The 22688-nt window shown below is 44.0% G+C and overlaps 1 protein-coding gene across 1 annotated transcript in view; it reads right to left on the bottom strand.

Moving 5' to 3' along the window:
- LOC133379505 (keratin, type II cytoskeletal 5-like) overlaps positions 1 to 14104 on the bottom strand; it is a 30622-nt gene extending 16518 nt beyond the window's left edge. Inside the window, exon 1 of the mRNA XM_061614913.1 lies at positions 14057 to 14104. Coding sequence (XP_061470897.1) covers positions 14057 to 14092 — 36 coding nt within the window. The 5' untranslated portion in view covers positions 14093 to 14104. The remainder of the gene's footprint in view (positions 1 to 14056) is intronic.
- Between the last annotated feature and the right edge of the window lie 8584 nt (positions 14105 to 22688).

Raw genomic sequence — 22688 nt, 5'->3', positions numbered from 1 at the left:
ACAGCAACCACAAATCAGCTGTTACTGTAGTTTAAGTCCACACAATGGCAACTCTCCATATGCAACAGCTACCATGCTGTTTTTCCTGCAGTTCCCTACTGCCACTACAGTGGCCCAGGAGAGCCAGTGTGGCATAGTGGTTAAGGTGTTGGACTACGACCTGGGAGACCAGGGTTCGAATCCCCACATAGCCATGAAGCTCACTGGGTGACCTTGGGCCAGTCACTGCCTCTCAGCCTCATGAAAACCCTATTCATAGGGTTGCCATAAGTCGGAATCGACTTGAAGGCAGTACATTTACATTTTTACTACAGTGGCCAAAGAAAGATCCCAATAATGGTGTGGAGAAAACAAAAACAGCCAATCCATGTGGTCAAAAGCAGGGCATGAGTGGCTCACCATCACCATATCACATTGTTAAAATCACATTGTGATTGGTCACAATCACCACTTAGGGAGATCCAAAGTGGCCTCCATGAGCACTTATTATTTTCTAGCACCCTGGATGTATAGGGTACAGAAAAGAATGCGCTCCCACTCTGATGAGCTCACAATCCACGACAGCAGCAGAGGGAAGGGTAACAAAAGGATGGATATGAGCAAGCCCAGTCACATGTACCTAGGCTTTGTTTCAGCTGGGGATGAGGAGGGCTAAAGGGTTAGGCCAGTCTGCAGGGAATGGGAGACAAAAGAGAACAAGAAAGCACCCTCAGTGTTACACCATCCCATTCTTGCAACCAGCAGACACTCAGATATGTGAACAATGAGGATTGCCATGTGGTATGTGTCTGAGAGACTGCTTGTATAAACAGATTTTGGCATGAATCACTTCTTCCTTGAATAGTCTGGGAAGATGCTTAGATGCCGAAGCAAGCTAAAAAAGAAGAAAAAAGACCCACCCTTTAAAGGTATCCTGGATTATCTATTCTTTAGGTATTTCAGTTTTCGTATCACTGGGAATCCAAATGTAAAGTCTTTTAAAAGCAGTCAAGTTATATATACTGGTTGTGTTGCCTGAACCTAGAGAATAGGGATGAAAAGATATGTCAGTTTTGGTTCCCTCAGTTTCTTATTTTCCCAGTATTCAGCTCTTCACATTTCTCCAGCAATTTGCATTTTTAAAAAAATTCTTCAGCATTTTAGTGTGAATTTCTCCTATTAATCACATTTTTGTACGCTGCATTGTAAACATTTATTTTCAAGGGGTTTCCCCTCTATTGTATGCATTTTAAAAAAACATTGGTTGGTTGGACAAGCACATCACGAAATTTGGATAACTGGAAATCTTGAAGGATGGTTGTGCTTTGGTTTCGAAAAGTGCAAATTTGACCAATTCAACATTAAATGCCAACTGAATCAAATTTCTCCTAGCTCTCTACTAGAGACAAATACCTTGTCTGTCTAAGACCTAGGGTTGCGACATTTGCTTGATTGTAAGTTTTGATGGACTGAAAACGTGTAGATTGATTAAAAATATGTCCCCCATTGTTAATCAGGGAGCAGTTTAAAAAGCTTGCAAAAAGTGCAGGTATGACACATCGTTTTAGGCCAAACTAGATGCAACATTAATTGCTACCTGGAGGAAAGCCAGGAGGGAGAGGAAGGAGCTTGTGAGACTCATTCATGTATTGCCAAACTATAGTTTGGTATTATGTCTGAACCAGTTTCACCTCGGTCCCCTCCAGACTGTCCCCATTTTGTGGGAAGGATTCAACTGCATGCTGGGAAATTTAGGTTTGCACAATTAAAGTGGATTAAAGTGTCCTGGTGCAACAAATCCATTACAACAAAAACAGTCTTTTTGCTGTAAAGAAAGTAATGGGAGAATGCACTAGAAAGTATGGGATAACAACTGATTGATGGTAAGTTGGACAACCTGTAAACAAACAAGGACAAATGCTCAATAAACAGTGTACATCATATAACATCTGCATAAGCATTGTACAAACAAATCAAGATGAATGCCCATTAAACAGGTTGACACACAAGATACAACAAGATCCACTGATCAAAGAACCAGTTATTTTGAGTTATTTTCCAAGTCACAGGGTGAAGGTTAAACTTTAACTTTGCTTTTGAATGTTTTTGAGGATGACTGGCAAGAGGTAATCTGATATTTTAGGCCAGATTCTGGCTGGCAGGCCACATCCTGAACTTCCCCCGTCCCCTATGGCAGCCTTTCCCACAGCGGCGTCACTAGTGGGAGTGTGGGGATGCAGACTGTGATGCGTCCTTCCCTGGCTCTCCCTGTCAGGTTCCTACCTGCTCGTGGTTACTGCCTGTCTCTAGGCACCACCAGGGACTCCACCAGTCCGGACTGCACTCTCTTATGGTTTACCTATCCGCTCTAGCACAGATCTCAACAGATCCCCCTGCTAGGCAACCACCAGTAACGTCCCAATACTAGTATTCCCAGAGACTGGTATTGTTATTCTCTTCACCGCTGCCACCATTTGTTACAGTTTCCCTTCAGCCTTGGTCATTACCTTACCCTCCCTTCTGGTCTGTGAAACCCCAGCCAAGGATCAGGCCTTTGGTAAACCAAATTAAGTATTTATTACAGATAACAAAACTAACAAGATTAACAGGATTTCTTCTTAAGGCACATAAGCATATGGTTTTACTCAATACTAATCCGAACTCCACCTCCCTCCTTCTTCACTGTCTCCTGACAAACAACTCTCTCAAACCCCACCAAGCAATCCACTCTTTCTCTTCTCCCCCCTATTCCACAATTTACCACCTCACATTCACCCAGATTTACCTGTCATCCTTTCATTTGTACTGTCAGCCATTTTAAACATTCAGCCAATCATCAAGCATTCTATTGCCCATTCACTCCCCCTCCTCTTTCACTACTTACCATGTATACTCTAAACAACCAGCACTTACCATATATACACTAATATATAGGAACATCACACGGACCTCCAGCACGCGCCCTCCCAGGGGCATGGAGAGGGGTGGCAGGTCTTGCGCATGTGTGTGCTCACCACACACTCCAGGCTGATCGTGGAAGGCCCGTCCAGGCTTCACCGCCAGCAAGCGGGCACCTGCTTTTGGCATGCACCGGACCGGGGGCCGAGGGGCCCTTGGTGAGTCCCCAAATCTTGTGCTGAGTGCACGTGTGCACGTGAGGCCAGCCACCCCCATCCATGTCCCTGGGAGGGCGCGCGCCGGAGGGGCACCCAGCTGGAGAAGCAGGCCTGGGAACGCCAGCGCACCTTCCTCGCCCCGCCGACGCTGCTCCCCGTCTCACCCGCCCGCCTGCGTGCCTCCAAGGAGGACCCGGAGCGCTTCTTGGCTCCTTTGCTGGGCGGCACGGGGCGGGGCGGCTCTGGGTGTCACCCCCCTCATGGTGTCACCCAGGTGCGATCTGTACCCCTGCACCCCGGTAGTGACACCCCTGCTTTCCCAACCAGTGTGCCTCCAGATGTTGTTGGACCACAATTCCCATCTTTCCTGACCATTGGCAATGCTGGCTGAGGCTGATGGGAGTTGTGGTCCAACAACAGCTAGAGGCACACTGGTTGGGAAAGGCTGCCCTATGGACTACTCTGACAGCTGGGCAGGTCAAAGGAATTCCCCCCCCCTTTGCAACGCGGCTTGAACTCAAACCAGGCTGCAAGTAAAGTTCTCTGCCTAAGCAAGGATCAGCTGCATTTGGGAGCCCCTGATTAAGAACTCCTCACTGCAGCCGATCCCAGTGGGGCTTTCAGTCAGTGCCAATGAGCTGATCAGGCCGATCTGAAGCCCCACTTTTGGTAAGGATCAGGGCTTGCAGTCAATCCTGATCAACTTCTGAGTGGAATCAATCCTAGTGGGGCTTGCATTTGGTGCCAAATTAAAAAGTGCTGAATGCAAGCCCTGTTTGCCAAGGAATAGTAGGGAGCATGCTTTAAGGAGCCCCATTGTTCCTTTTCAGGCACACCTTTTTGCCCCACATGTGACATCCTAAGATGTCACATGTGAAGCCAATGGGCATGGCTTGGGGAAAGCGGCCTTACAGGCCAAAAAACCCTTGCTGGACCTAATTTGACTCAAGCGCCAGAGGTTCCCCATGCCTGTTAATAGTAAAATAATTCTCTGAACTTATTAGCCTTATTCACACTAAAGTGAATTAATTGAACTATGGTTTACAGGTGAGCATGTAGCTTGCTGGTGCATCAGGCTGAAATCACAGGCACTTTGCACCTCCCCGACTCCTGCTGCTGCTATGCTGCTGGAGCCAAGCCTTGATTTGGTTTAGAGTTAACTCCAAACCGAGGTTTGTGGCTTATATCTTTCCAAACAAACCATTAGTAGTAACCAAGGATTGTTCTTGTCTTATTGCTTGTGGTTTGTTTGGGGTAGAAAAGCCACAAATCTGAGATTAGTCATAAAGCTAAGCCAAACCATGGCTTGGCTCCCAGACGTGCAGCAACAGCAGAAGCAAAGCACCCACCCCATGCACCCCTTGCACTAGTTTAAGATTAACTATGGTTTAAAGAATAATTTAAAGTGATGTGCAGCCATTATATAGCCAGAATAATGGTAGCCTCTCTATGAAAAAGACAGGCAAAGTTCCCATAATTGCCAGGTGAACCGAACATGAATTAAGTTGATTTTGGGGTAGAACTGAACGATTTATAGTTCATCTTCAGGTTCATTCTCTTACTTTTTTTTTTACTCTTCAGGCTCTTTGGGTCTTTAAGCTTTAAGATCATAATTATTGGGAAAAATACATTAAGCAGTTCATATTCCACTGCGTGCATTTTGATGTCATCTTAAGTATATTTTATACTTCAACACAGCAGCTTGCAGCATTCTGAATGCTGGAAAAAAGTTGCAGTTGATCATCTGGATAAGCTGGAATTGAACTGTGAACTGAACATGAACCAAACTAGATTCTTTTGTAAAGGAACAAACATGAACTGGGATTAGTTCCTTCTTGAACATGTTGAACTTGAAGTAGTTCCTTTTTCAAATTAACTTTCCAAGCTCTGGAATGGAGTGGAGTATCCTGGAAGAGGCTGGCTGGCTGGCACCCTGAACAGGAGTTTTCCACAAGGCAGTATTTTGTTGCAGGTCCCACTTGTGAATGTACTCTTGGTTACACCAAAATTGTCTAGCCTCCTTGCTGGAAAGTACCATCTGACACAACAATAGGTAAAGTCTTGGAAACAGCAGAACCTGATACCAACAACAACAAAAGTCATAGGAATGATTTGTTTATTCCAGGAAATGTATTCTTTTATGTTATGTGCAGATGAGCCATTCTTATCATGGGCAGAAAAGACTTATAATATATATTTTTGCAAGCTATAATGTGATGATGGTGAAGAATTTGCATTAGCGACCTTTAGAAAGTAAAGGAAACTCTGTGCTCAGCACTTCACAGTGGGTGGACATGGTGTGGTTTTTATTCACCAGAAAAGAATAAGGAAAATCTAATGACACTAGGCAAAACTATGTGTAAGGAGAGGTACATACAGGTTCGGGAGTGACTGATGATGACAGCAGAGTTACCACCCTAAATTTATTTTAGAGACAGCCAGTCTCTTAACACTGTTACATATGCACATTTGTGTGGGTATGGGTACGCATGCGCATTTGGGAGTTCCAGTACAAGGGGCACTATAGATCAATACCTGTTTGCACTCTCATATTTTGCATTGTTCATAATTGAACTCCTGCCGTTGTGCTTTATTGTGCATGGCATTCATGGCTAGGGTTTCACCCAATGGTTTAGGTTGGTATTGGTAGTAAATGTGTCAGCAATGGCTGAGGCCAACAGTGGCGACTGGTCCATTAGAGCGAACAGGGCACTGCCCCACCAACTTCAGCCTGCCTTGAGCCAGTTCCCAGTTAGTGCAGTCAGTGGAGTCTGGTCTATTCAGGGGCCTCAGGTAGGCCCCACCTGCCTGCCTTCTTACTTACATCCAGTCCAGAGGGTAGCACTACTTCTCAGCTTCCTCCTCCTCCTCCTCAGTCTGTTTTGCCCTTGTAGGACTCAGCTCGGAGGAAGATGGGGAGAAAGCTAGAACTGGTTGGCTCCACCTGTCATTGGCTCTGGCTCCACCTTCCACTGGCCTCCTTGCTTTTTGCCCCACCAGTCTGAGAGGGCACCAGCCACCACTGTATAGCCATATCATGCAGCACAGAGAGAGGTGGAGGAACCACCCCAGTTCCAAACCTGGAAAAGTCCTGATGGACCCAGATCTTTCATCCACATACCCATCAATGTCTCTCCTCCTACCCTGTCACAATTCCACCGTGAATTTCCTAGTTCTGGTGGCTGCTGGGGCTTCTCAAGGGCTTACTGAGCTGCAGAAGCCGCTGAGTTACTTTTGACTCATGAGGGAACTATGCAAACAAGTCTCCACCCTGCTCTGGGATAGCAATTCTATAGTGGTCAGAGTGTTGGACTAAGACTGGAGGAACCTGGGTTCAAAACCCCAATCAGCCATGAAATTTACAGGGTGATCCTGGGCCAGTAGACACCATCTCTCAGCCTAACCTACTTCACAAGGTTGTTGTGAGGACAAAATGGAGAGTGGGGGGGCATGCATGCCATCTTGAGCTCCTTGGAGGAAAGGTGGGATATACATGTCATAAATAATTTATTGTTTGCTAAATGGAAACATCCTCTTGTACTGCTTAACCCATACCCTACTGTAGGGTGGCTAATCTGTGAAGGGCCATGGCTCAGTGGTAGCGCACATGCTTTGCATGCAAAAGGTCCCAGGTTCAATACCTGGCATCTCCTGGTACAGCTGGGAGCGACTCCCTGTCTAAAACCCTGGAGATCCACTGCCAGAGAGTGTGGTCAATATTGAATAAAATGGAGCAATGGTTTGGCTCAGGATAAGGCAGTTTCCTTTGTTCCTTTGTAATGGACTATGTGGCCTTCCAGATGTGCTGGATTCATCAGCCCAAGCCAGCATGGTCAATCAATGCTGGTGTGACTTGTAGTTCAACAGCATCTGGAAGGCCACAAGTAAGGCATCCTTGCCTTATTGCCTTTTCGTGCTTCTGATGAAGTATAGCGGGCTGTTGCCTGAGTAAACCCTTGTCATAATAAATAAAAAGTAAGGGCCACACTAGACATGATATGGGAGATGTGTGATTGGATCTCCACACAGTCAATTACAGATCTCCCATATCTCATCTAGTTTGGTCTTAAGGCACCACAGGTACTTTGGTGTTCATGTTACCTTGGTTTATCCTCCATGATCCCCTGTCCCTTCTACCCACCAGGGCCACCGGTGAAAGGAGAAAACTGCAAGCATTTAGCACTACATGCTAGTATCTTTCTGTGAATCAGGTTGTCTCACAGAGCTAGTCCTGTAGCACTGGCTGCTAAAACTCTTCCAAATCTCTTGCAGTCTCCTAGTTTGGGAAACCTGTAACTGAGAGAGAGGCTATCCGGCCAATAATCCTCTTGGGCTGCCTGCTCACTCCAGGTACTTGCCAGTACTTGGAACCCAAGTCCCTGCTGGTTCACACCTTTCATATTGTTATGAGCATGGGGGTTGGAATGGATGATTCCTGTGGGTTCCCTTTCCAGCCTCTGATTTGGAATCCCATGCCTTGGGGCCGGCTCTGCTGGCCAGATGAATTTCCTTTGTTAAACAAATAGAGTGGCCAGGTAGGATAATGGGATTATCGGTTGTCCAGCAACTGGTGAATGGGCCAGGAAGACCCTTTTGTCATTGAAACTCTTCAGGACAGCCCACCCCCCCCGAGCACAGGCGAGGCTTGTAGTTTTAGTTGTCTGAGAAGAAAGGCTGGTAACTGCAGGCAGGGAGAGAGGCTGGCTCTCTGCACCATGGCATTTGGGGTGCCTCCTGCAATCCAGATGGAAAAGCTGGATATTGGACTGCTGATGCCTTGAACCCCCTCCATCTTAAGCTCAGGTTGGAATGTGTGTAAAGAAACAAACCATATTTCATAAAGATACCGCAGTCTCCGCTGACATTCTTCCCAAAGGAAACCAAATCCTGGAGGAGCGCAGGGACCCCAGAAATCTCACCGCTCGGAGATTGGGGAGGCGCGCAACAATATGATGAATTATAAAAAAAGAAAAAACGTAATGTGTCACGATAAACCAAGCTAACGTCTTTAAGTTGCCACAACTTTTCTTCTGCTCTTTCTGCTCTTCTGAAAATATGTCCCCTCTTTGACCATTTTGTGTTGCTTTCCCAGGACTGGAGCTGTGGAGAAGTGCTTGTTAGCCTGGAGGGCCTGGCAGCGACACACTCAAGGCACTTTGAAGTGAAGGTGTAACTAACTTTGAGCCATGAGGCACTTCAGGAAATCTTCTTTCGCTTTGCCAGACAAAGCCCATCATTTCCCCTCAATGCATGCTTCTGTACCTCATACTCTTCTATGTCGAGTAGGGTTGCCAGGTTCAGAGCCTGAGACTGATCCTGTATCTTTAGGAGATGAAAAAGTCAGCCACGTGCAGGTGTTCTTGCAACCTTGTAATGGGAAAAACGACAAGGTGGAATTCTCCCTTCCCCCTGCACAGCTTTTAAAGAAACAGAAGACCTCTTGGAGGCCGGGCCTGGCAACCAAGAGGTCTTCTGTATCTTTAAAAGTTGTGCAGGGGAGAGGGAGAATTCCACCTTGTGGTTTTTCCCATTACGGTGTTGCAAGGACACCTGCACTTGGCTGACTTTCTCTTTTCCTAAAGATACAGGATCAGTCTCAGGCCCTGAACCTGGCAACCCTATGTTGACATAGATGTCTCTCTGGACTGCACAATAAACAATCGCTGACAGCTCTACTGTCAGTCTGAACTGTCTGTAGTGACAGCTGCCCTGTGTAGAGCTTGTAATTTTTAAAATCTCATTTCATTATCACATAACTACTACCAGCAAGCCTAATCTTCTTTTGAACTTGTGAAGAAGGCGTGGCCCTTAATGCTCACATTAGTCTTTCCATGTAGATTACATTGTCTGGTTCCCCTGAGGGTGACAAATGTGTGTGATTCCATTCTGAGACTTACGAGCTTTCAAAAATATTTCAGCACTTGTAGCTGAAGCCCTGGGTCCCTCTGCTGAAAAATACTTTATGCGGCTACAGTTCCGTCCCACCCTTTCAGTGTTTTCAAACTTTTAAAACAGATTTGCAGACAAACACAAACAACAAAAGCTGGTAGACATCTGACATTTTAAAACTGCATATTAAACAAACACTGTCTCAGAGTTTTAGGATTACATCAGACAGGATCATTATAAGAGCTTATCATCATTCAGTAATTGAGGTTGCATGCAGCTAAATTTGATTGAGATTTGACCCATTAAAATTAATGGATCTAAGTTACTCATGGTCATTAATTTTAAAGGGTCTACTCTGAATCAGATTAACACTGAATACAACCCATTGTCTTCACACTTGATTAATAGTTTGCAGCTTAGATATACCTCTCTTAATTTGACAAATATTTTTTGTTCCCTTACTCTTAGCAACAATTCTTTTCTTTTTTGTTAGAAGGTTCTGAACCCAATTTCCAGTGTTTCCCAAATATAAGTCTGATAATAGTGAAGAAATATTAAATGACTTCATACTATTTCACTGGAATGACGTGTTTTCCTTAATTTAACAAAATATTAATGGGTCCTTAGGCAAATGAAAATGTTGAGAGTCAAAGCTGTATTTATAGTCATAGTTTGAAAACTCTGTGCTTTTAAACATCCCCATCACATTGGATAAAATAACGTCTATCGCTTTGACAAAACCAAGCTTCCATTTCTTGTGTTATAATTTCTATAGCACCTGAAAGACTAGCACATTTATTGTAGAAAGACTACCACGTTTATTGTAACACAGCCTTTCTTAACCTTTGGGTCCCCACTTCTTGCTGGACTATAACTCCCATCAGTACCAGCCAGCATGGCCAATGATCAGGAATTTTGGGAATTATAGTCCAGCAACATTTGGGGACCCAAAGGTTGGGAAAGGCTGTTGTAGCATAAGATTTCTTAGACTATAATTCACTTGCTTCCTCAGATGCATGAACCATTATCTTCAGTTGGCTGGTATAGATAGATAGATTTACATACATACATACAGAGGAAGAGGAGTAATAAACAGTGGGGTCAAGGCAAGGGTTATGAAATTTGTTTAGGGTGCAAACGCTACCCAGCATGGCCTAACGGAGCAGTTGGGCCACTACTATATTGCATTCTCAGCCCTACTGGGCACATCGGCCGTAGCAGAAGTGGGGGGAGGCATATTGCTTGGCTTTGGCATTCTATAATCCGTGGATCCATATGAGGATCAGCCAGGAGATGATTATGTATTCCAGATGCTGGCATATTTACCTTGAATCATGTCGCTTTCAGTGTTCATATAGAGAATAAATTCTTGCCATATATTAAAAAAGAATCCTTATTTTTATTTAGCCTCTTCTTAAACTAAATTTTTGGGTTAGTTTTTCTGCTATTGCAATACCTGGTTATACCAGGTGTGGGCAACCTTCAGCCCTCCAGAAGTTGTTGAACTGCAACTCCCGTCAGCACCAGGATGATGCGGGATGTAGTTCCGCAATATCTGGAGGGCCAGAGGTTCCCCACGCCAGGACTATACATCCTTCTTTGGTAGCTCCCTCTAAGTACTTCCAAAACCTTGCAATAATTGTGGCTGTGAGTAGATATCTGACTAGCCCATTACTGGTACCTTCAACATTCAGCCCACCTCATATTCCCAAAAGTGCTAGAGTGGGTATTGGTGACATTCTTTGTTTTGTGATTAGGTTAATTTCAATATGCAGCCACAACAGTGTCTGTATACTATAGCCACCATGGATTTTCCACATTCTGCCATGTTAAATTGAAAATACCTCCCATGCCATTCTGTTGCCTCCCATAAGCTCATTTTAAAACAAATCTTACAAAATGTATAGTCCTGAACTCAGAAACACTTGCTTAACAACCCTTTAAGTTTTCATGGTGATACACAAAGCATTCAGAGAGAATGCAGAGTTCAAAGTGTAAAACAAGAGAAAAAAATCAGACCCCTGTTGGACTTTTTCTGTCAGTGGTCTCATAATTTGTTGAAATTAATTAAAAATCAGCCATGTTTATAGAGTACCTGCCATCCTATTACTGACCTTGCCCCATACTCTGACTTTCATCTTCTGCAGTTTAAAAGTTAAAATATCTCTGGCTGATTTTTAATTAATTTAATAAATGTTGCCTTGAACTGAATGATAGTGTTGGGCATGCTCAGTGAGAACCAACTGTCAGTGTTCTAAAAGCCAGACTCACAGCTGCTGGGCTTGCCTAATCAGGAGGCTACACCCACGCCAGACTTTGATTTCACTTGAGACAGTCATGGCTTTCCTCAGAGAATCCTGGGAAGTGTAGTTTGTGAAGGGTGCTGAGAGGAGACTCTTGTTCCACTGCGAGAGCTCCAGCGGCCAGACTGGTTTAACAGTCAGCCACTCATTGAAGTTCTGTGAGGGGAACAGCGTGTCTCCTAGCAACTCTCAGCACCCTTCACTAACTACACTTCCCAGGATTCTTGGAGAGAAGCCATGACTGTCTAAAGTGGAATAAAGGATTGGTGTGGATGTTGCCAGGGACAGCTTTGGTTTAAAATCTGGGTGGGAGACTACATGTTCCTGTTGTAGAATAAAAAGGTGGAGGAAATCCTGAAAAACTAATGATACTGTTCACAATGTTTTCCTTTTGGAAAGGAAAGAGGATTCCCCTCTGCCCACCCAGTCTCATCCCCTCCTACTCCCTCTTCCCCTCCCTCCCTGCCTGACCCATCCTTCCCTTCTCTCCCCCTCCCGGCTCCTCCCCCAGGTCAGTTTCACATATCCTATAAATGATTGTGCAGGAATAAATCCCATTGAACTCAATAAGCATGCAAATTATCAAACCTACTCTTCCCTCCTCCTCCCTCCTATCCCCTCCCTCCTGCCTTCTCTTTCCCCTCCCTTCCCCCTTCTACCCCTCCCCCTCCCATTCCAATTCCCTACCCCCTCCTTCCGCTCCCCTCTCCCTCCCTTCCTCTTTGCTCTCCTCTCTTCTCCCCACTTTTCCTTCTATCCTGTGGTCAGTTTCACCTATCCTAAGCATGATTGCAGGAGAGTAAATCCCATTGAAGTCAATAAGCATGCAAATGATCAGATCTGCCTTTCCCGTCCCTCTGTCTCCTCTCCTCTCCTTCCTCTCTCCTCCCTTCTTCCTCTTCTCTGCCCACTCCAACCCTCACTTCCTTCCTCCTTCTTCTCCTCCCCCCCGTGATCAGCTTCACCTATCCTAAGCATTATTACAGAGAAGTAAATACTACTGAACTCAATAAGCATTTCTTACCTCCTGGATTAAAACACAGAGAAATTCACTAATAGGTTAAAAAAAAACACCTTGTGGTTTAAGAACGTACCTTTAGTCAACAGGTATTTCTATCAAACTTTTAAAAGCAGGGAAATTGGGCAGCTCCAGTGAATGCACCAGGGGAGCAGGAAACTTGGCCTCTTCTCTGAGATATTGTACTGTCCTACACATTTGTAAAATTGCAAACACAATTTGGGTTGGTCTTTCACAGTCCAATCCACTTGCTGTGTAGCTTGGAAGAATTTGGTAACATGTGCCTCTGAACATCTGCTGAGTGGTGGCAACACCTGCAATCAGCCCAAAAAACAGAAACAAGACATGTGCTGTGCCGATCTTGTTCTAACAAGGAGGAAGCAACAATATTAAGACAGTTGATATTGTTCAGATAGTCACTTTGAATATGTTTGATTTACTTTGCAATTTCAGTGAAGCATTTTGTTTTGCTTCTGTTTTTGTGAATATGTGAGGTACAGCAACACTTTGCATAATTTACACTAAAAAAACTCCAAAAACGATTGTGGAATAATGGCACTGACTATCCTGTGGAATAGTCTCCAATGGACATGAGGAGAGTCTCACTTTGCACAAGATAAAACAGTGCGAGGTGAAATATATTCTAGGAAATTTCTAGGTGCGTTCTGTGTTTTTAATTTACCATGCCTACCCTTCCTTAAGTGGGGAAGTTTAAGCATAGCAGGCTGAACACATGCATCTTGGGCAGGCCAAGTTTATTTTTTCCAACAGCTAGAGTCATTGCTTAAGTAGCAACATATTGTGATTAGTCCGATTTTACATCAAACTGCAGCTTCAGATTCAACTGTTAATGCGCCCAAAATAGAAATAGAACACAACCTCCAATTTGAAACACAAAAGGCTGTCTTCACCATCATATGACACTGACCAATAAAAAGGCTTTGAAATTAATAAAAAAATATTTGACCCAGATTTCTAGGATGAATAATGAAAGAAATATAATTTTCTAGGTTAGATGCTCTGTAGCAACAGTATTAACACAGGAAAGAAACAAAGCAAAAAGAACACCAACATACAAACAAAGAATGTAATTCTCCATCTTTGGAAATGCAGTCCTGATTGCAGGTGTTGTCACCACTCATCTTATGCTCAGAGGCATATGTTACCAAATTCTTCCAAGCTACACAGGAAGTGGATTGGACTGTAAAAGATCAACCCAAATTGTGTTTGCATTTTTACAAATTTGTAGGCCAGTACAATATCTCAGAGAGGAGGTCAGGTCTCCTGGTCCCCCAGTGCATTCACTATAGCTGCCCAATTTCCCTGATTTTTAAAGTTTGATAGAAATATCTGTTGGCTATAGGGACGTTCTTAAACCACACGGTGAAAGTACAGGTCACCAGAGGTGAAAGTACAGGTCATTCTCCTTTTTAGACCTCCAATACTGAGGAAAGTTTTTTATTTATGTAAGTCAACATTACAGAGGTGTAATGCTACCTAAATACTGTTTTTAATATAAAGTTCAACTTTTTCAAATTCTTGGGTCTTTGTTTCACGGATATGTATCCCCCCACCCTGCAAATGTTTTCCTTTATTTACAACAGAATCACTGTGCTTAAATGGGCATATGCTTCCAGGCCTGCTACCTGTATGGTTTTTGCAAAGCACATTTATTTTTCAAATACTCAGTGTGCATTTTAATTCATCACACTATGAAAATAATTTTCTTTCTTCCTTATAAAAATCAGCACCTTGGTCTTCAAAGCTCGGTTTGTTTTGCCTGCCATTCAAACAGTCAGGTTGGCTTTCATATTTTTTCTTGCTTTTTCTTAAAGGCAAAATGCTCATTGGAAGAACCCAGGTCCTGAAAGTGTGAAGCTGGCTGTCCCTGTGTTGGTGAGATACGTTGTTGGGAGAGAACACTCTTTTTCTCTAGCCATGCTTTTTTTGTAATTCTGATATTTTGCTCACTAACCCTTTCGTAAGAATTTAGTAAAACAGGCCAGCGTTATTATGCCCATGTTGCAGATACAAAGCTGTGGCATGGAGAGAACAGTAGCCTAAGGCCACCTAGTGGATATCCTGGGATGCAATTTAAACACTAAAAGTTTCTTTTCTTCATGACATTTTGCATTACCCCAAGGGCCAATGTATCTGCTTTTTTTAATAAAAAAGGAAAGATTCCCCTGTAATTTTAATTATAATTTTCTACTTCCTATTATTATTTAGCATTGCTGTTATAGATAAAATCTTAATAAGCTACTCTTTTTTAAAGGGGGGAGGGAGACAGAAGAAAAAATTGAGTATGTGATACCAGCTGATGGGCGGGTGATTGTGGTTTGGGGGAAATAGCCAAGATTGGCCTGGGGGCCAGATGTTCCCCACTCCTGTTTTAAACCTTTCATATAGTTGGTTTGAATAGCAGACCCCGCGTCATGACCTTCTACTGGTCAGGTACCAAACCAGCACCCCCTTGGACTCCACATCATTGCCTGGCAGGAAAGACTGGCCATCTCCATTCTGTGTCTCATCTTCTCACCAGGTGATTGCTGCTGCTTTCCTCCATCACCCCTTACTTATGCGGACTCCTGCTGATTGATCCATTGCCCTTGTAGCTGTCAATCATGATCACCCTGATCAAACAGCATGAAACATGTAATTATGCCTCTAGACCTGTCAGCCATTTTTGGAAGCTACAAATTATGGAAGTGACCGTAGGCATAAATCTTTGCTGTGTTCGTTTGCCTAATATAGGACTTCAACTAGATCAGGGGTGAGGAATCCTTTTCAACCAGGGCCACGTTCCCTCCTGGGCAGTGTTCCAAAGGCCACAAGTCAGTAGTGGGTGGGGCTAGAAGCAAAAGTGGGCAGAGTAATACATGTAATTTTTTACCTTTGTATGTAGGCTGCTTTCTGCACACACTCGTGCACCCCTCGCTGGACTCCATCCAGACAAGCAAAAGGGAGCATCAGATTTCAAGGACATATTCCAGCCAGGCAAAAACACTTGGAGTGCAAAGCAGGACCACTGGCCTGGAGAGAGTTGTGAGGGCCAGATACAGAGGCCTGGAGGACTGCATTTGGCCCCTGGTCCTGAGGTTCCCCACCTCTGGACTAGATAGACCAATCCCCACCTCTGGACTAGATAGACCAATAGTCTGGTCTTGTGTTTTATTTTCCTTTTGAGCGCTCATACACAATTTTTCCCCAGTTTCCCCCTTTTTATACTTCTCTTGAACCAGCGGCTTCTTGAGCTATATTGGTTTCTGGTAACACTCAAGGGCTGGTAGTCCCCCCCCCAGCTGCTGTGTTGCTTAGACCAGGGGTTCCCAAATTGTAGTCCGTGGATTAATTGTCTGTATTCAGTACTCATATTGATGTTTAATAGTATTTTTATTGCTTCTTTTCTTTCTTATATTATATTTTATTGTATTACAATTTGACTTCTATGGAATGCAAACGGAAATACATTAAAATACAATACAAGAAAGGAAAGAAGCAATAAAAATGCAGTTAAAACCATGCAGCATCTAGCCCAGTGCATCACCATTGCTACAACCAGCAGAAAAAAAATCATTTGATGGTCCACCAAGACCCTCAGCAATTTTCAAGTGGCCAGTGGGGGGGGGGATGGGAACCACTGGCATATTTATTTATTTATTTATTATCATTATTTTTACCCCACCCTTTTTCCAAAACTGGAACTCATGGCGGCTTCCAGATAAAAGCACACATATAATTAAAAACACACAAAAGTCTAGATTAAAATCGAATTAAACTATTTACAGTATTAAAACCATTCATACATACAGTTAAAATAATTCAAACTCAGTTTAAAATAATACAATTACGTATGGCGTAGACCATGTTGGCTACATTACCGGGTTCAAGTGCCTGGAAGATCAGGAGGAATGGCTGGTTGAATTTGCCACGCAGTAGATGCAGAATTTGGCTGGTAGCCCTGCAACTCCCAAGGAGATGGGCTCTAAGTTGCTGGGAGCCCCATGTCCCCTGGCCCAAGCGATGGGAAGTGGGTGGAGGGAAGACACCAGGAGTGTGACCTGCTGTACGCCTGTTGTCAGTGGCTACCAGACTGGGGCTTGCGCTGAAACAGAGCGAAGCCCTGCGTGCCAGCAACCTTTTCTAGAATTTAGGTGCCGTCTTGGGGTAAACCTGGGGCCACAGAACCTCTGCTGGTCATTTCTCTATGAGGCTGTTAGAGGCCCAGAAGCCTAACAGAAAAAACTGTGCCAACTGTGTTGCAGGGGTTTTTTGTGTGTGTAAGTGTGGTTGGACACAAAATGTGCAGTTGAGAAAAATTATGCAGTTGGAAAACTGATAATGTGCAGTTGGAAAATGGGGAGGAAACTAGACACATTAGGTGCATGTGTTTATTAAGCAATTAAATGACTGACAATGGCAGGGACAGCATGTACACAGATAATATAAGGGTACAATGCACTCAGTTTCCATACTTAAAACAAACTGCCCAAACCAGGTCAGTCATAGGCTTGGGCTGAATCTGAGCTAGACCATCCAGAAACCTTCTGAAAAAGCTCTATTGGTTGGCAACAACTTGATTCTGCAGACAATACAAAATATACTTGCAGAGGGAACTGAGCAGACCATCTTGCCAATCGCGGAGTACACACTGAACACAACTGCAAATCTGACCCTGCCTCTGCTTTGACTCCACTGAGTCGCCTGGCTAAAGCAACCTGTATAGAGTTTGTGGCTGCTTCCTTGTAGTGGAATATGTAAAAAAAATCATGGAAGGCCAAATATCTGTAGATTTCTCTCATTCAAAGGTATTTTTCAGACAATCAGTAGATCACCATATATTTCAGCAGATCTGTTGAGATTTGAATAAAGCCAACAATATCGGAATAGGTTTAGGGCACAAACGTATCTCACATTGTGTGCTGCCTAGTTCAGTGTGTTGGGCCTAGTAGCTGTCTGGTAGTCTGAACGTGTCCTGCTACAGCTGCTATAATGTGAGAGAAGAAGAGTTTGAGAAGGATGAAAACCTGCAGGCCCTGAAGAAAGAATTGGGGCCTGGCCTGTGATAGTTTCCTAAACAGAGAGAACTAACAGCATATCATTGCTGTAAGAACTTAGCAGACCCAGGACTAAATTCTGTTGAAGGACTGAGGAAGAAGACCTTCAAGGGCAGTGGAGAACTGTAACTGTAGCTGCTGAGGACAGCTTTTGGAATTCCTTGCTGGCTAGGACAACCACAAGCCAAGCCTTTCCCAACCAGTGTGCCTCCAGATGTTGTTGGACCACAACTCCCATCAGCCTCAGCCAGCATTGCCAATGGTCAGGAAAGATGGGAGTTGTGGTCCAACAACATCTTGGTTGATGGCATGCATGCATGCTACATGCGCACATTGCTGCCATCAACTAAGATGGCGGCAGAGGCTTCAGCCCCTTAGGGAAACCTCGGCCGCCATCTTCATTGATTGCAAACCTGTGCTCACGGTGCGCGCAGCCGCAAAAAACAGCAGAGAGAAAGGTAGGTGAAGCGGGGGAATAGTGGGCGGCTCTGAAGCTCCTGCCCTGCTATCTGCGGCAGCAATCGTGCTGCGGATTGTGGAAGGGGAGCGCAGGGCCCCCCAGTGGCCCCTGTAGCCCCAGTGACCCTCAGCCAGTGTCCCACTTGGCTGCCCTTTAGAACCGGCCCTGATTGTCCTGTTTCTTCTGTGAACTAACAGCAGTCAGTACAGTAGGGCCCTGCTTTTCAGGACCTGCTTTTTGGCGTTCCGCTTCTACAGCGGCTAAAATTAGAGTAAGGCCCCACTCGTATGGAGCTTGTTCCACTTTTACGGCATTTTTTGGGTGTCGGGCACCATTTTATTGAAGGAATTCTGCTTTTGGGCGGGTTTCGTTTTTCGGTGGTGGTCTGGAACGTAACCTGCTGTGTGAGTGGGGCCCTACTGTACTGTACTGAATGTCTGTACTGCAGGCCCTACTGCAGTAGGGTTGCCAGGCTCAGGGCGTGAGAATGATTCTGTATCTTTAAGAGAAGAGAAAATTCAGCCAAGTGCAGGTTTTCTTGCAACACTGTAATGGGAAAAACCACAAGGTTAAAAGTCGTGCAGGGGGAAGGGAGAATTTCACCTTGTGGTTTTTCTCATTACAGTGTTGCAAGAAAACCTGCACTTGGCTGAATTTTCTCTTCTCTTAAAGATACAGAATCATTCTCACGCCCTGAGCCTGGCAACCCTATACTGCAGTGGTTCCCAACCTTTATGAGTATGGGACCCCCTTTGTAAGCTCAAAATGTTTTGTGACCCCCCACTAATTATAATTTTAGTCTCTGTTAATTGAAAAAATGGTGAGTGGCAAAATCACACCTCCCTTTCCATAAAAAGCTCCCTGCAGACAGGGAGGTGTTGCTTTCCCCCCCTTAATGCAAAGGTCCAATCAAATTGGTATCCCTCTCCTGCCCACAGTCTGAAGATGTACAGTCCTGTCTCCCAACATCAGTAGGTTTCAATGTTGGACTAAGATCCAAGTTCAAATTACCATCCAGCCATGAAGCCCACTGGGTGACTTTGGCCCAGACACAGTCTCTCAGCCTGATCTATCTCACGGGGTTGGTGTAAGGATAAAATGGAAGGGTGGGGGACCATGTGCACCACCTTGAGCAACTTTGAGGAAAAGTGGGATATAAATGCAGTAATAATTAAATAAATAAATACATTTCAGCTGCAGTATGTGGATCCCACCCTCAGCCAACATGCTGAACGGTTTAATAACAACAACAAAACAACAACAACAACAAAATAATAATATAATAATAATAAAGAAGTATCAATGTGGCAATGGTGGGGATACAAGATTGTGAAGACAAAAGGGTGGATAGATTGAGGAGGGGGTTAGTCTTTTAGGCCTTGGGATGATAATCAGAACTATTGCCTTGGTTAGCATGCACTTGGGGAAAGAGAGTGGAGCAGGAGACAGATCAGTGCATGCACGCGCACACACACACACACACCTGCCCCTCTTGCAAGCATCTGTAGGCATGCATGCATTTGGGTACGTAGGGGGGGGAAGCCTTCAACTGCTGCAGCATCTTGGAGAGAGTGATGGGGGGGTGGAGTGTAGGTGGAAGAAAGGGCGGCGCTGGAACATACACTTAGCCTCAGAGGTGGGGGTGAGCAAGTCCTGAGCTTCCTCACTGCTCCTTGGCTATTTCTGGGCTGGAGATTAGATTTGGGCAGCCTCGCAAATAAGAATAATTTTTAAAAGAAAGTGGCAGCAAAGCAGGAGCCAAGAAAGGCAGGCAGCCAGGAAGGAAGGAGGGAAGGAGCCTTTCCTTGCAGCCTTGCTTCTTTTTTGCTTCATGAAAATTCCTCTCCTCTTGTTCTGAGTAAGGGTGCCGTCAGCAGTGACAGTGCGAGGAGACAGTAGTCAGCGATAGTAATCCCCTCTTCTTCCTGGCAGCTCCACCCTCAGTCTCCTTTGGCATCTGCCACGTGTTTTAAAGGTAGATGTCTGCCCTCGGCGTGCTTGAAAAATGCTCTGGTGCTTCAGCAAAAGTCCTCCCCTCTCATTTGGAGCAAGAGGGAAGTGTTGTCTGTAGCAACAGTGGGAAGCAGACACCGTCCAGGGAGTGAAGACTTTTTTTAAAAAATTAATAAATAAAACATTTCTTTACTTTTTACGTCCCTCTCTGGATTACTTCACGCACACCTCCAACAACATGGCCCCCAGGTTGGGAATCACTGCCCTATTGGCTACAGTGTAAAATGGACTCGTTTTAAGCCACCAGCTGAGCTGTGCTTATCGGGCAACCTTGGTGAAAACAGAAGCCCATTTTTGAGAGGTACCAATTTTGCCAGCACAAGTCTGATGAGAGAGCAGGAATAGATAGATAACTTTCAGGATGATCCAGTGGCCCTTGCTCCGATGTCAGTGTCAGCGAGCTGGGATCTATATCAGTCCAAGATCCGTTGGATTCTCCTGTTAGTTAGTGAACTAAGGCAGATTCATAAATGAATCGTTGCTGACATAGTAGATAAGAACTACTGGCTCGTATGAAGAAACTGCCACTGATACAGGATGTAAGGAAGGAGCAGAGCATGCTTTGTGTTCGTTTGGGGGTTGTTGTTTTTAGTATGTGGTGTCCAATGGAGAATTTGTGCAGTTGGAAAATCTGCTTTAAAACCCCCCTGCTGTGTTGTTGCTTTGCTCTTAATGAATTGGGTGATCCGAAGCCTCTCCATGTTCTCTATTGTTTTGGGCTCCCAATCTCTTAATGGGCATGACCAGCTTCCCTACTACTATGGAGTTACCTCATTTCCAGGTAGAGCTTCAAAGAAATGAATGGAAAAATCAGCAATGTCCTTATAACCACCAGAATCTTATAAGTACCTATGTGTATTTTAAATGTCTGCAATTTTTTCAGAGGTGTATAAGCTAATATTCAATTTCAATTCAATTCAATTTATTCGACCAATGGTCAGCATAAAAGTACAAGACATGTAAAGACACATCCTATACATATACATAAGATATATCAATGCTAATAGAATCAATAGGTTTAGATTTAAAAGAAATATAAACTGGTATAAAACAACATAGCCATAGATATTTATGAGTCAATTTAAATTAAATATCACTAAATATATATATATATCACTAAAATTAATTAAGAATACTTTTTAAAAAAATGTTAGTTCTGAGGCTTTGAACAATAACACTAAATTTTGCCACCTGAACAGTTATTTTTGGAGAGGTATCTCCTAAGAGATATTCCATCCAAAAATGCTCAGACTCATGTGGGAAAGGAGTTAGCAAAGGGGTAATTAGTTGATATCTTGGAGTTTTATATAAAGGACAATAAAGAAGTACATGGATATTATTCTCAACAGCTCCTTCTCATAAGCTAATAATGTTTAAGTTCAGAAGGTTTTGCCTCCATGTCATGAGCACCTTTCTCAGATAAACAGCTTCTCTTAAGTTAGCCCTCATCCCCTTTAAGCACCTTGCCATGCTCGTAGCTGTAGTAGTTAAAAGGGGGTCCCCCTCCACATTGTTTACTTAAGCAGCATAAGGGTGAGAGTGATTTTGAAAAACCCGTCTTCACCTTGACCAGGGGAGTTTGGGGTGGGTAAAACTGGAGTTTAGAGCACCCTCACTTTTGAGGGAGAACAGTAGCCACTGTGGGTTTTTTTAAAAGACCAGAAAGATTTGTGATAATATTCCATTTGACTTGTTCCCTTTTTGGCAGGCTGTATTTTACAGTATCAAGGGATGTTCCCATACTGCAAACTTCCTCATCTTCATGCAACAGTGATCCTGGCATTTTTACAACAACTTACAGCAGGGGTGGGAAACCTTTTTCAACCCAAAGGCTACATTCACTTTTGAGCAACCTTCTAGGGGCCACATTCCAGTAGTGGGTGAGGCCAGAGACAAAAGTTCATGGAGCAATGAATGCAAGTTCTATCTTTGTAGAGTTGCCTAGCTTCTATGCACACACACACCCTCTCTATCCTCCTTTCAGGCAAGCAAGAAGCATTAGCAGAGGCCAAGGGCACACTCCATCCAGGCAAAAGCAATAAAGAGGGCATGAAGCAGACCCAGTGAGCAGTGTAGCCTGGGAGTGGGGTGCTGCTGGTGAGAGCATTAGAGTTGTCAGGTCTCTGGTTTTTGCCCAGAGTCTCCGGATTTTTTGGGTCTTCTCTGGGTGAGTCACCTTGATCTCCAGACTCACAGTTTTCATTTTTTAAAAAAGTTTCTAGGTAATCTGGTTCATGAGATGTAGACCAAAACGTCACCTCCCCACAACTTCTGTTAAATGAGCTTGTAGCTGGCTGCTCTAACCTCGCCCTTTCAGGTTGTAGCCTATAAGTGAAGTCACGGTTGTGATTGACAAGGGATTTGTTGATCTCCAGACAGTAGCTAGAGATCCCATTGCAAGGCCAGAAAAATGTTGTTTTTCTTGCTTATCTGAAAATCTCATAAATTGAGTAAGTATATAGTTTTCAGTCTTTTTCTCTCTTGTGTGCAGGAGTCAAACAGGTATAAATTTTCCTGGCGTGTTGAAGAGAGCAGTGTTTTGAAAACTTTCCCAATGTGCAGCTTTAACCCAATGCTCACTTTTCTGGGAGTAAAGCTGCAATGCTAATCCCACATACCCAAAGTAAACCCCACTGAATTCAATATTTATTTATTTGTTTGTTTATTTATTTTATTTGTATACCGCCCCATAGCCAAAGCTCTCTGGGCAGTTTACAACAATTAAAAACATTAAAAACAAATACACAAATTTAAAAACACATTTTTTAAAAAAGCAATTTAAAAACACATGCTAAATAGGACTTACTTTTGAGTAAACATGAGTGAAGTTCCTTATCACTTGAGGTTGCAGTT

Source organism: Rhineura floridana, chromosome 3, assembly GCF_030035675.1.
Source record: "Rhineura floridana isolate rRhiFlo1 chromosome 3, rRhiFlo1.hap2, whole genome shotgun sequence".
NCBI classification, from domain to species: Eukaryota; Metazoa; Chordata; class Lepidosauria; order Squamata; family Rhineuridae; genus Rhineura; species Rhineura floridana.
This window is presented reverse-complemented; position numbering and strand designations above follow the sequence as displayed.